Source organism: Tamandua tetradactyla, chromosome 6 (assembly GCF_023851605.1).
Source record: "Tamandua tetradactyla isolate mTamTet1 chromosome 6, mTamTet1.pri, whole genome shotgun sequence".
In the NCBI taxonomy this organism is placed as follows: domain Eukaryota; kingdom Metazoa; phylum Chordata; class Mammalia; order Pilosa; family Myrmecophagidae; genus Tamandua; species Tamandua tetradactyla.
Genome location: NC_135332.1, coordinates 53,763,399 through 53,777,500, shown reverse-complemented (window position 1 = coordinate 53,777,500; position 14,102 = coordinate 53,763,399). Strand labels below are relative to the sequence as shown.

At 35.0% G+C, this 14,102-nt stretch overlaps 1 protein-coding gene across 1 annotated transcript in view; it reads right to left on the bottom strand.

Moving 5' to 3' along the window:
• The window catches only part of CPD (carboxypeptidase D), a 136,340-nt gene that overhangs the window by 73,944 nt on the left and 48,294 nt on the right, over positions 1-14,102 (bottom strand). Inside the window, exons 3-4 of the mRNA XM_077165422.1 lie at positions 1,383-1,525; positions 510-679 (exon numbers count right to left, since the gene is read on the bottom strand). Of these exons, the coding sequence (XP_077021537.1) occupies positions 510-679; positions 1,383-1,525 (313 nt within the window). The remainder of the gene's footprint in view (positions 1-509; positions 680-1,382; positions 1,526-14,102) is intronic.

Genomic DNA, 14,102 nt, shown 5'->3' with positions numbered 1-14,102 from the left:
TCCATTATAACCACTGCTATAATTCTTAGAGAACAGATAAATTAGCCAATTCTTTGCAGTGCTTTATCAAACTAACATTCCAACTCCTATCCCAAATAAGAAAGTTCAAAATTAAGTTAAAGGTTATCAATTAAATCCTTATTAAAGTGAGCTTCCACAAAGGTTTCTAGGGGAGGTGGGAAAACACTCATTTCATATATTAGAAAGCTGATAAGATAGCTCTTCAAAATGTCTTTTTAGAGAGCCCAGCGTTTCTTCTATTCTGGCATTTAAATAGTGTTCATGCAATGCTTCATCCAGTTCAAGCTTTCAAAGCTGTCCTTCCTCTCAAATGCTACAACTATGCTTCATATCCAATTGTACCTGTCAGAGGGCTTCACAGCAGTATTTTTATTATAATAAAAGGGGGAAAAAATCCAGAGACAATGAATAACATTTCCTGAACTATTATTTCTGTCTTAGATATAAAACAAAGGCTTAACACTTAAAGAGCCTAGCTTAACTCTTACCCATTTAAAACTGCTGTAAGGTTATAAGTTCCAGGAACAAGTAATCTGTGGAAGTCACCAAACCTGCCTGTTGTGATATTATGATTAATACCAGCCACTGCAATGGTTGCATTCTCTAAACCAGATTCTGTTACTGAATCTTTAACAAATCCTTTAACTCCAATGTGGACCTGAAAAGACAAAAATCAAAATAGAATGCCCTAAGACAATGAATTTAGAAGTCAATAATACATAACCTCTCTCTGCATTGAGCCAAGAATTTCTTTTAAAAAATTAGATATCTCTACCTCCCCAAAACATTTTTCAATCCCTCCAATTTCAAATAAAATATAGACAAAAAAAATCAAACCTTTACCAACTTAAGACATACATGTCTGAAATTTTGACTAGTAGGTCACGTGCTTTTGAAGTTTCCTCTCCTCTCTTGCTGATTTTCTCAACAAAATACAAGTAATAATTTCTGGTATATCCAATAGTTTCTTAGCCTGTTTGATATTTAAATCAAATTGATGTCCACTGTTCATTTAGTGCTAAAGGACCTTTCTTTAGCCACACATGATCACATGACATAGTAAGAACCTGGGAGTAAAAATTTGGCTTATCATTTCAGTTTATAAGTGTGCTAAGTCAGGCAAAGGGGGCCTTATAGAGCAGGAAGGCTGAAGCAGGGGTGGAATATGGGGGTGGCATAAGGAGGCAGAGCTAGAATTTATTGATATAATAATCTCTAAAGATAATCTACAATATTAAATAATAAAAAAGATTTTTTAAAAGGACCTCTAGGACAGACTGTCATTCATATGCAGCTGAATTTCTTTCTTATTTATTAATTCATGATTTCCACACCCCAATATATTAATCAGTCATTTTTACCTTTTCAATCAATGTGATCAGAGACTCACGATTGTTTTCCCACTCTTGTCGAAGCTGAGAAGCAGGTGGGTATTTGCAACAAGACAGTTCTAATGTGATCTCAAAACAGTTGGCCCATACATAATTGTAATCCTGCATACCACCTATAACATGAAGGAAGAAATAAGTTTGCTTTCAGAAGGAAAAGAATTCTACTCTCCAAAAAGAAATCCATCCAGCCATCCATGCATGAATACATTTTCTTTTCATTACATTCTTTGAATCTGAAGAAAGCAATTGAATTATAGAGGAAACTAAGAAGGAAGGTTAAAGGAATATATATTGGCGATGGAGTGAACAGTTACAAAGGGTATGAACAATTCAGCTAATAAAAGTAATAATGATAACTGCCCTACTATATGCCAGAAATGTTCTGTAAATTTAATATTTACAACAATCATATGAGGTAGGCAACTATTTCACCCATTTTACAGATGTGAGAAGCAAGGCACACAGAGATGTTAGGATTAACAACAGAATGAGAATGAAGGGTACACGTGATCTTGTAAAGGATATTCAAGACAAAGCATTATAAAGTATCTACTATTCTAACTGTACTCTGCTTTATCAAGAAGGTAGCAAAAGAAAAAGGCTACATCTAGAGTGGTATAGCTACACAAGTCAGAGAAAAATAAAAAATACAAGAAGCCCTTTAAAATGTTTAATGGAAGAGAGAAGTAGAAAGGGGAATAAGCATACACAGTCAAAAAATAGTATGATAAGTAGTATGGTCTAGGAAGAAAAAATACTGGAAGCCGAAAGTCCACATAGGAAGCTTTCACAATGACCCAAGTGAAAGGTAATTAGGCTCAAAATGAGGTATAGCAACTGTTATACAAATAAAGAGCGGATGCAAGATAAAGACTGACACGATCTCATAAGTCATGGGAGTTAAGGGAGAGAAATGGATCAAATGGTCTGATCAACTGGGCTAATGATAATGAGAGAGGGAGGGGCAGGAATACTGTTGTTTGGGGCACATTCCCCACTTCCATACCTATATAAAAATGTAGAAAGCCTTCTTCATGAAAACCTTATCATTTCTGTCATTTGATTTTTTCACATCTTGTTTTTAGTGGATAAAGACTAGGAAATAGTAGGAACAGAGGAATAATTTCTCTATGATCTCATCTTGCCTCTGTAGGCAAATATTTATGAATAGTATCAGATGGTTTTCAAAGCCAAAGGTGACCTTAGTCACTTCCTTCCATTATCCCTGAAAGATGCCTCACAAGTCTAGGTTTCACTCATCACTGAATACTATCCATCAGAATTTTGGTATATGCCTGTGCCAGGCAAGAAAACTTCTCTTTCCCCAACCTTCTCCTTCAAAGAGTTGTTTTTATTTTTTTAACCCTATGAAATGACAAAGTACAAATGAGGGTTCTCTTCTCTAGCCCCCTATACATCTCAGCTGATGTTCTCCAAGATTGCTCAGATCAGAGGAGAATAATTTATTCTTTAATTGCTTTAGCACCAACAGGTACACATAAGTCATAGATCCATCTGTAACTTATTGGCTAAGAACCTTTTGGCAAGTTACAGCATACATGTGGGTCATTATTTATCTGCAAAATCAGCATTTGGTGATCACAAAGGAGTCTCCTAACAGATTCTATAATGTTATAAAATACTTGCTGATTTTGTTTTAAGAAAAAGGCAGGGACAGACCTCAGAAAAGTAAAGTCACACTCTAAAGCACAACGAAATAGGAGCTCATGAAAGAAAGGTCGAAAAAATAGTGAAGAAAAGCAAACAACACAGCAAAACAAACAAACCTTTGAATAAAGAAAAATAGCAATGTTATTGGACTCTAAATTCTTAATCTCATTCTATTGAGGTTTCACTGTGTACTTTAATAGCTACTTCTTGAAATATGTCCACTTTACCTAACACAATATGCTCCTTTTCATAGGCCTATTTATAGAATAAATATTGTGGAGACACAAAAGCTAGGTTAGGTGTAAAACATCAAAAATTCGTAAAGAAGAAACAGCAAAGACCACTTAAAAATTCTGGGGCTCTATATACTCCATGCATCAACAACCAATGCCAATTTGAAAAAAAAATACAAAGAAAAAAACTAAACACAATCTCAGTGTTATCCCAGCAGGATCACACTATGCTGGTAACAAAGCAAGTTAGATTTAATTCAAACACAAATATAGCCAAGTTTTTGTTTCCAATCTAGAGAAAGGGACATAAGTCTATAAATAACTAAAGCAATAATGATATTAGAGATATTAAATGCCTTTGCCATTAGTCCAGTTCTGGGATTGGGGACCCGGAAAGGCTTCTTGAGGGTGGCAACTTCTTACCTAGGGCTTAAAGAGAAATGGGTAAAATTGTATTAAAAAAATAGATCAGGAGAACTATAATCAGAGAAGATGTCTTGCATAAAGATGCAGGGTAGGACAAATAGTCAAAAGGCTGATGAGGCCATAACACTAGGGCAGGAGCACAGGCTTTCAGAGATGTAGTGAAAAGTCAGGCTGGAAAGATAAGCAGTTTGAAAGAAGCTGGGGATGAAGGCTTCCTTGGCTCTCAAGAGTATTTAAAAAAAAGTATTTTGTTTATTAGTTTGTAAAGAAAAATAATATGATAGGTAGTATGGCCCGAATAGAAAAATACTAGAAGCAAAAAGCCCACTTGGGAAGTTTTTACAATAACCCAAGTGAAAGGTAATTAAGCCCAAATGAGGTGCAGCAAGTGTTGTAGATATAAAGAAAAGATGCAAGATAAAATGAAGATGACAGGATCTCACAGGTCATAGGAGCTAAGGGAGAGAACGGGATCAATTGGGGCTAATAATGATGCCATTAACTGAGAGAGAGAGCAAGGTGAGGAAGAGTAATGTAGTCAGGAGGGGCAAGAGTACTGTTGTTTGGGGCACACTGATTTTGAGGTATTTGCAGAACATTTAGACAAATAAAAAAAAAAAAAAAGATTTCAAAATACAAGCTTGGGGGCAGTGTGACAGTGGCTCAGTAGCAGAATTCTCACCTGCCATACCGGAGACTGGGTTTGATTCCCAGAGCCTGTCCATGCCAAAAAAAAAGAAAAAACAAAAAACCTGAAAATACATGGTTGGGAGGACTTTTGGAAGGTGATGCAGTAGGGAGCTCCAAACACTAGTCTTTCCATCAAAACAACTACTAAACAGGCAGGAACTGAAGAAACTATTTGAAACTCCAGAGACCAGAAGAACACTGTACAACATCCAGAAAAGAACAGGAAGAAGAGGCAGATAAATTACAGTGAAGAACAGTAAATGCTCTCTCTGAGCAGGGGCTACTAGCGCCCATCCATGCCTATCTCCCACCCCAGTCCCTGGCTAAGTTCACCAGTGACAGAAAGGGACAAAAAATCCTCTTTCCCAAGAAGAGGGGTGGGCACAGGTAATTACTGATCAAGGCGTTTGATTAGAAAATTCAGATTGCTGCGGGCTGGGTTCTGAGACAGTCACTATATCAACTCTTCCCTGTCAGGGGCAGAAGTGGTGGTGGAGATATAAAGATGCTGTGTTTCCTCAGGGCTATGAAGTAGAGTTAGCTGAAGGGGTGCGTTTGTTGGGCAGGCTAGGAAAGTTCAGTTCTGGGGAGCTGTTGGAGAAGCTCTTGGCATCCTTTCTGATCCCCTCCCAGCAGCACTTTGGAGCCAGTCTGCATCACCTTTGGGGGTTGCTGGCCCTGTTTTGGTTAGGAAAGACTGACTAAAGAAAGTCCTCTCCAGTGTACCCTTCCTCTGACAATTAGCCCTCCAGGCAAAAGCAGCTTGAGACAAACAAAGGAATGTAAAAAAATACAGAGCATGATGCCCTGATATATCCCAGAGTAATTTGGGCAGTGAAGTAAGAAGTATTTCAAAGTCCTTTTGGGAGAATGGGGAGAAAGGAGTCCCCATCTGGAGAATTTCTGATATTCTTGTAAGCAGTGGGGACAACCCAATCAATAGGCCAAACGCTCGATCTTGGGGTTTGCCCCCATAAAACTTATTCCTGCAAAGGATCAGCTAAGCCTAATTAAAATCAGGCTTAAGAGTCACCCCCAAAGAACCTCTTTTGTTGCTCAGATGTGGCCTCTCTCAGCCAACTCAGCAGGTGAACTCACTGCTCTCCCTCCAACATGGGATCTGACTCATAGGGCTATAAATCTCCCTGGCAATGTGGGACAGATATCCTGGATGAGTGGGGACCTAGCATCATGGGATTGAGAAAGCCGTCTTGACCAAAAGGGGAAGAGAGAAATGAGACAAAATAAAGTTTCAGTGGCTGAGAGATTTCAAACAGAGTCGAGAGGATATCCTGGAGTAATATTCTTATGCATTATACAGATACCCCTTTTTAGTTTATGGTGTATTGGAGCAGCTGGAGGGAAGTACCTGAAACTGTTGAGCTGTGTTCCAGTAGTCCTCATTCTTGAAGAGGATGGTATAAAGTTATAAAGATAATAATTTTACAATGTGACTGTGTGATTGTGAAAACCTTGTGTTTGATGCTCCTTTTACCTAGGATATGTACAGATGAGTAAAGTTATGGATAAAAAATAAACAATAGAGGGGACAAAAGGTAAAATAAATTGAGTAGATAGAAATACTAGGAGACAATGAGACAGAGGGACAAGGGGTATGGGATGTATGAGTTTTTCTTTTTATTTCTTTTTCTGGAGTGATGTGAATTTTCTAAAAAAAATGATCATGGTGATGAAAATACAAATATGTGATGATATTGTGAGCCACTGATGATATACCATGCATGGAATATATGTGTGTGAAGATTTCTCAATTAAAATATATATATATAGCAGTGGAATCTGGGGCAAAAGCCTGTGGACTAAAAAAACCCAGAAGAGGGCTGTCTATCTCCTGGGAAACAGAGAGGACAACTAAACTCCAGTAAACAAGGGAAATCCAAAACAACTAACAAGCAAAAGCTGAGGACAAGACAGAGACCCAGTTAGACAAGGAAAACCTTGCACACTGCATTTGCTCTGAGCAGATCTTCCTGATAGGAAGGCTGAAGCACAAGGAAGTCTGTCTTACCACCAGCTGGTTACAAAATCAAGAAACAGACATTTCAGGGAATAAATTCTAAAGTTAACATTTAAACATATTAAAATGCACACTGTTCAATAAAAGACTTACAAGAATGAAACAGGAAACGATGGTTTATCCAAACAAAAGGAAAAAAATCCAGAAAACACCACTGAAGAAGACAAGAATGTGAAAAATTGAACAAGCCTTTTAAAAAACGATCTTGAAAACACTCAAGAAGATGAAGGAAAATAGAGAAAGAACTAAAGGATAACAGGAAAACAATGAATGAGCAATATGAGAGTCTTAGTAAAGAGACAGAAATTTTAAGAAGGAACTACTAAAGATATCAAATAGACTGTCTCACCAGAATACAGAAAGGATTAGAGCCACCAAAAGCCCACTAACCACCAGTTCTTAGGAGGCAAGGTATCCATCTTTTGGCTTATTCTTATCTTCCAGCATCCTGGCACTCACTGGCAGGAGACCGGGGATTGCTGATTTTCATATTTCTATCATTATATTCCATCACTTTCAGTCACTGCTGATCTATGATCATCTTTGGCAACTCTCCCTTGTATGTACACAGGTTGGATACACATACATGATTCATATGTGGTATTGACTCATCTTTCCAATTCTCAATACAATATTCACAGTACAATGGTCACTGTGTGTATAATTAAACTTGAATTATAGTGACTTATAAATGAGAGATAAAATCCCCTCCAGAATTTAGAGTCTTGGTGAGAAAACTAATATACACAAACTAACAATTTCAGAGCAATATAAGCATGAAATAATCTAAATCTTTTTGCATATGTAAAATTTAGTAGCTATGTTAAATTGTAAACATGGCCCACCTACACATTAATTATGCCAGAGGGCAGTGAAATAGACGACTTATAATAATACTATAATCACCAGTCTCCAGGGCTTAACATTCTTTTGCCTGTCCCTTAAATGTCTTATTTCAGTAGTAATTTAAGAAATACTTGTTAAAAGGCAACAAGAAGATGAACTAACGTTTTAGAATGTTACCTAATCAGCTTTTTAAGACTATAATTTTAATAAGACTATAACTGGCTAGCAGCAACCAATGACACATACAACTATATCCTTAGGGTAGGGAGTGAGGCAGAAAGAAGTCTGTTAAAGAAAGGAGCTAATTCCAAGAGAAGAAACTACATTCGATAACCTCTAATCCTATAGATCACACACAATGAATAAGGTGGGTTTTTTTTGCATGGGCAGGAAAAGGGAATCAAACCCGGTCTCCGGCATGGCCGGCAAGAACTCTTCCACTGAGCCACCACTGCCCACCCAATAAATAAATTTTTTTTAAACAAATACCTCCAGATCATCTAAAACTAAAGATCTGATTCATAAATCATCAATAAACTCTTCTCTACAATGGAGACAACTTTTGTTGTAGGTGTAACAGTTTAAGAAAATATTAGTGAATAAATAGTGCACCTAACTGTAACACATGCTTATAGAATTAACATTAACTTCACAATGTGAGAATCTGTGGAAATACAAAATATTAAATCTTGATCTACATTTCCCCAATTTTCTTCTTATAAGACCCTATTTAAGCTAATCAATGTATTTCCTATATTTCAGCAATACTCAGAAAATTAATAGAAAAAAAGTCCCCAGTTCCAAAAACCACCATACATATGGGTTTAAGTGTATTAAAATGCAGAATATAAATCAATACTATGAAATTTTACTAAGGGATAGAGGAAAAGATTTTCATACAGATTTACATGCTTCTGGATAGGTGGGAGGCTTATAAGGATATCAAATTTCCCCAAAATTAATTTATAAATGCCACGCAAATAATAGATTTTATTAGAACTGGACAAAACGATATAGAATTTAATTTGGAAAAACAAATGGGTGAAAATATCCAAGAAAACATTAAAAAATGTATAAGAAGGGACTTGCATTACTAGATATAAAAATGTATTCTAAAATTTTACTTACTAAAGCAGTGTTGTTCAGGTGTCAAAATAAACAGATGAATGGAACAAAATAGAAAGCAGGGAAAAAGAAACAAAAGCATTTAGAATATGCTAAAGGAGACATTTAAAATCAATCTGCAAAGAATTAGTCAGAAAATGAAAATGCAGAAGGGCTAGCCTTTCCAGAACATCAACTAGTTCTATCCACTTATCCCATATTATGGACAGCCCCTTCCAACATGAAAAAGTTAAAATGGGCATAAAGAGTGGGAGAAAGATCAAAGGTGATGGTAGAGTTATACAGAAAAGGCTGGGTTTAACAAATGAGTATGAGCACTGTATCATTTTGCTGATATTTCTTTTAACCTTCAATACCTTAGAGCAGCTAGAAATAAAAATCTAAAATTGTAGAATTGTAACCCATACAATTCTACAATACATAGATACCAAACTATACATACCAAACTCTGAAATCTGTCCTACAACTAACTGTTGTGATGTACTTTGAACTAAGATAGGATTTAACAAATGAGAGTGACTGCTGAATCATTATATTGATATTTCTGTTGGTCTCCAGTGTCCTGGAGCAGCTAAAGAGAAAAATGAAAAATTGCGAACTGTAACCCATACCAAACTTTAAAATCTGTTCTATATTGTTAAAATGTACTTGGAAATTAATTGCTTTTTTTGTATATGCTATATTTCGCACAAAAAAAAAGTTAAAAAAAAAAGAATTAGAAAATGTTACCTGGATAACTGGCTAATTCCATGGAAAAAAACACAGGTGGCACTTTACCTCATATAGCATGCCAAATAAACTCTGTAATCATTATGGAATTTAATGTAAAGATGAAACCATAAACAAAACTTGAAGCCTAAGCAAGTATTTTTATATTATGATCCAGAGAAGTATGAAATAATGAAAGGAAAAGTATGATGAATAACATAAAAATTGTACAATATCTGTTAGTCAAAAAACTATCATTAAAAACATTTAAAAGAAATGAAACAGAAAAGAAGATAAATGAAGGATTACACAATGTTTCTGTGTAACAATTTAGGAATATGTATATAAAAACTTGAAAATATGCAGGATCTTAACACAGAAATTCCTTTCCAGGAATTTATATTAAGATAATAGCTATATGAATGAAGACTACAATGGTGTCCAAATTAAAGGAGAAAAAAAACTTAAATGTCCAAAAATGGAGGATCGGTTTGATAAATTCTGTTATAAAACAGGCTACTATGCATTCATTTAAAGGGTTGCAGACATACATTTTTGGTCATGATATTCATCATGTATTAATTTTAACAGCTCATGAAACAGCATACAGAATACAAACCTTTTTTGTGATACTTTATATGTTATCCTTTGAAATATACAGAATTTCTTTAACCATTAACATTTACTGGAGTTTGAAGTAATTCTGGTTCAAAATAATTTTGACTATCTTCTCTAAACAATATGCTGCTTTTACACCTTTTTATAAGGCTAGGTTTACTGAGGTATAATTCATATATTATAACATTCATCCCTTTTAAGTGTACAGTGTAATATAGTCATATACCACAACCAAGATATAGAACATTTGCATCATCCCACTCCCCTCCCGGCCTACCAGCCATTATGTCTGTTCTCTTTCCCTACAGTTTTGCCTTCTCCTGACATCGTTTAAGTAGAATCCTTTAGTATAATAACCCTTTAAATCAGGCATCTTTTACATAGCATAATAATGCTTTTGAGAATTATTTATTGTTCCATAGATCCATAGTTCATTCCTTCGTTTTATTGAAAAGTAGAACATTCTATGGATATGGTGCAGTTTGTTTATCCATTCACCACGTAGTGGCTATTTGTTTCCACTTTTTTGGTGATTACAAATAAAACCGTAAACATTTGTGTACAGCTCTTAATGTAGTCATGTTTTCAAGTCTCTTGATAAATGTCTAGGAGAGCCATGGCTGGGTCACATGGTAAATATTAGTTTCACTTTATAAGAAACCGTCAAACTGACCTCCAAAGAGGCTAACCATTTCGCATTCCCACCAGCAATGTATAAAAGTTTCAGCTGCTTTGCATTCCCATGTAATAAGTTGCTCAATCCCTTGTTACTATCAATCTTATAAATTTTAGCTGTTCTAGTAGGTATACAGTTGTATCTCATTGTGGTTTTAAATTTCTATTTCCCTAATGACTAATGATATTGCACATCTTTTCATGTCTTCATTTACCATCTATAAATCTTTTTTGATGAAAATGTCTATTCAGATCTTTTTTGGACTGTCTTTTAAATTGAGGTAAAATTTATATACAGAAAAGTTACTCTTTTTAGTGTACAGTTCTATGAGTTTTGACAAATACATTTAGTCATGGAACTTTCACCAGAATCAAGATAAAGAACAGTGCCATCACCCTAAAAAAACTCCCTCATGAATCTTTGTAGACAACCTCTCTCCCATCCCCAGCCTCTAGTAATCAGGGCACTGATTTCTGTCACTTAGACATTATAGCATCTGCGATTCATCCATGTTGCTTCTTATATCAATAGTTCAAAAACTACAGTGTTTTCCTTTCTATTTCTGAGCAGAGCTCTTGTACATCCCTTGTATGCATGTACCACATTGGTCTACCCACTCACCAGGTGAACAAAATTTGACTTGTTTCTAATTTAGGCAACTATGAATAAATCTATTATAAACAGTCACTTAGAGGTTTTTTTATTTTTATTTTTATTTATTTATTTTTTATTATTATTTTTTCACATGGGCAGGCACCGGGAATCGAACCCGGGTCCTCTGGCATGGCAGGTGAGCATTCTTGCCTGCTGAGCCACCGTGGCCCGCCCCACTTACAGGTTTTTGTATAAATGCAAGTTTTCATTTAATTTGAGTAAATACCAAAGAGTGGGATGGCACCCATATAGTGCATGTTTAACTTTGTAAGAAACTGCCAACTGTTTTTCAAGTTGGCTGTAATAGAAGGGATGTAACATTTTGTAATTCCCCCATTAATGTATGAGAGTTGCAGTGCTCCACATTCTTTATGGCACTGAAAGTGTTTTTGTTTTGCCATTCTAATAGGTGTGTAGTGGTACTTCATTGTAGTTTTAATTTGCATTTCCTTGGTGCCTAATGATGTTGAACCATTTGTATATCTTCTTTGTGAAGTATACATTCAAATTCTTTGCCTATTTAAAAAAAAATTGGGATAGTTTTTTATTACTGAGTGGGAGAGTTCTTTATATATTCTGGATACAAGTCCTTTATTGGATATGTGCTTTATAAATATTTTCTCTCAGTCTGTGACTTAATTTCATTTCTGTATGAAAAAAACATATGCACAGAAAGTGAAATGTTAACATTTATCACGAAAACGTTAACAGTGATTATCTCTAGACAACAGTGTTATGGACATGAGTCTTTTCTCATGTCCTTCTGCATTCTCTATGATGAATTTTTTCACTCAGATATTACAAAAGCAAGTTTTTATACACTAGTCCAAACAAACTATCGCCTGTAGCCTATTATTTTATGGCCCTCAAGCTAAGAATGTTTTTTATATTTTTAATAAGCTTTACAAACAAACAAAACAAAGAAGAATATTCAACAGAGACTAAAATATTTATTATCTGCCCCTTTAACAGAAAAAATTAGTGGATTCCTGTATTCATCAATCTTCCAATTGTTTTTGGCTTACACATCTCATTTTTACAAATAGCTTATTACAAAGTAAAAAATCAAACCTTAGAACTAATTTTTTATGGTAAAATTAATCTATTTTTAAATTTTTAAACATACAGATTACTCTTCTTCCTGATGTTGTACCTCAAATGAGTGCCAAATATCTTCAATAGTTGCACTGACACCACATAACACTCAATATATACAGTCAATTTCAAGTAAAATAAATTTATTACATCTTTCTCATTAAAATTAAGCATTCCAAACTTTGCAGCTTATATTTGCTATAAAATATAAAATTTTAATAATGCTGTAAAAAATTTAATAATGTAAAAAAAATCTAGAAATTTTCAGGTTATTCATGTTTCACCTCTTACTAGAATGACCTAAAGCTTAACAATAAAAGAACAAAAAAGGCAGGCAACGGTGGCTCAGTGGCAGAGTTCTTGCCTGTCATGCTGGAGAACAAAGAGAAGAAAAAAAAGAACAAAGGCAATTTCTATATTGCTTGCCCTTCTCCTACCAGTAAAAAATATAATACATTTCCTCATACAGTTGATCTAAACATAAAATGAAAAGTGCACTATTATTAGGACTATCATTAGGACTATCTCCCATGTATCTGAAGAGCTCTTTTCTATTGCTTTTAAGCTCCTGAACATATAACATGTATTATTTCTAAAACTTGATAATTAAGGTATATGAAATATCTTATTGCATTACAATAGATTAATGGGGCTAACATTTAGGACCAAACACTTGTCTATTATCTATAAATGGATCAATATTATTCCTTCAAAGCTTGTGTCTACTGGAATGTTAACCATTATTAAGTAATAATCATCATAATTTTCAAAGATTTATCCACAAAGCTATACTTTCAAGGTTTTACTTATGACTTTGAAAACTGGAAACAACTTAAATGACCAACAACTGGGGACTGACGAAATAAATAATAAGATGCAATAGTCTACATGAGCCTCTAGAAACATATTTTATTACAGTATTAAGTGATATGAAAAAATCACCATACCCAAAAAAAACAAATATTGAGATCAACTCATATCAGTAACATTTTTTTGTTAAAAATATTTTTAAATGATATAAGGCGGGCCACGGTGGCTCAGCAGGCAAGAATGCTCGCCTGCCATGCCAGAGGACCTGGGTTCGTTTCCTGTTGCCTGCCCACGTTAAAATATATATATATATATATATATATATATATATATTTTTAATGATATAAATAAAGAGGAAATTAAAATTTACATATTACTTTTTGTTTTAGTTTGCTAGCTGCCAGAATGCAATATACCAGAAACGGAATGGCTTTTAAAAGAGGGAATTAATTAAGTTGTTAGTTTACAGTTCTAAGACTGTGAAAATGTCCAAATTAAAGCAAGACTATAGAAATGTCCAAATTAAGGCACCAACAAGAGGTTATCTTCACTCAAGAAAGGCTGATGAAGTTCAGGGTTTCCCTCTCAACTGGAAAGGCACATGGTGAACATGGTGACATCTGCTAACTTTCTTTCCAGGCTCCTTGTTTCATGAAGCTCCCCTAGGAGCATTTTCCTTCTTCATCTCCAAAGGTCTATGGCTGCATGGGCTCTTGTGGCTCTCTCCAAAATATTTCCTCTTCTAAAGGATTCCAGTAAACTAATCAAGACCCACCTGAAATAGGTGGAGTCACATCTCCCCTCTAATCTAAAGTTAATACTCACAACTGGGTGCACCAAATCTTCATGAAGATAATCTAATCGAGTTCCCAATCCACAGTACTCAATAGGGATTAAAAGAAAGGCTGCTACCAGAAGACAGATGAGGATTAAAATGTGGTTTTTCTAGGGCACATAATCCTTTCAAGGCAGAACACTTTTTAACTACAAGTTAATGTAGAGGTACCCCAAATTCTTGTAGGTTTCTATGTTCGTTTAGAAAATACTGAGATTCCAATTCTGGTTCACATGGAACAATCACGCTTCACCCTGTCTCTCCC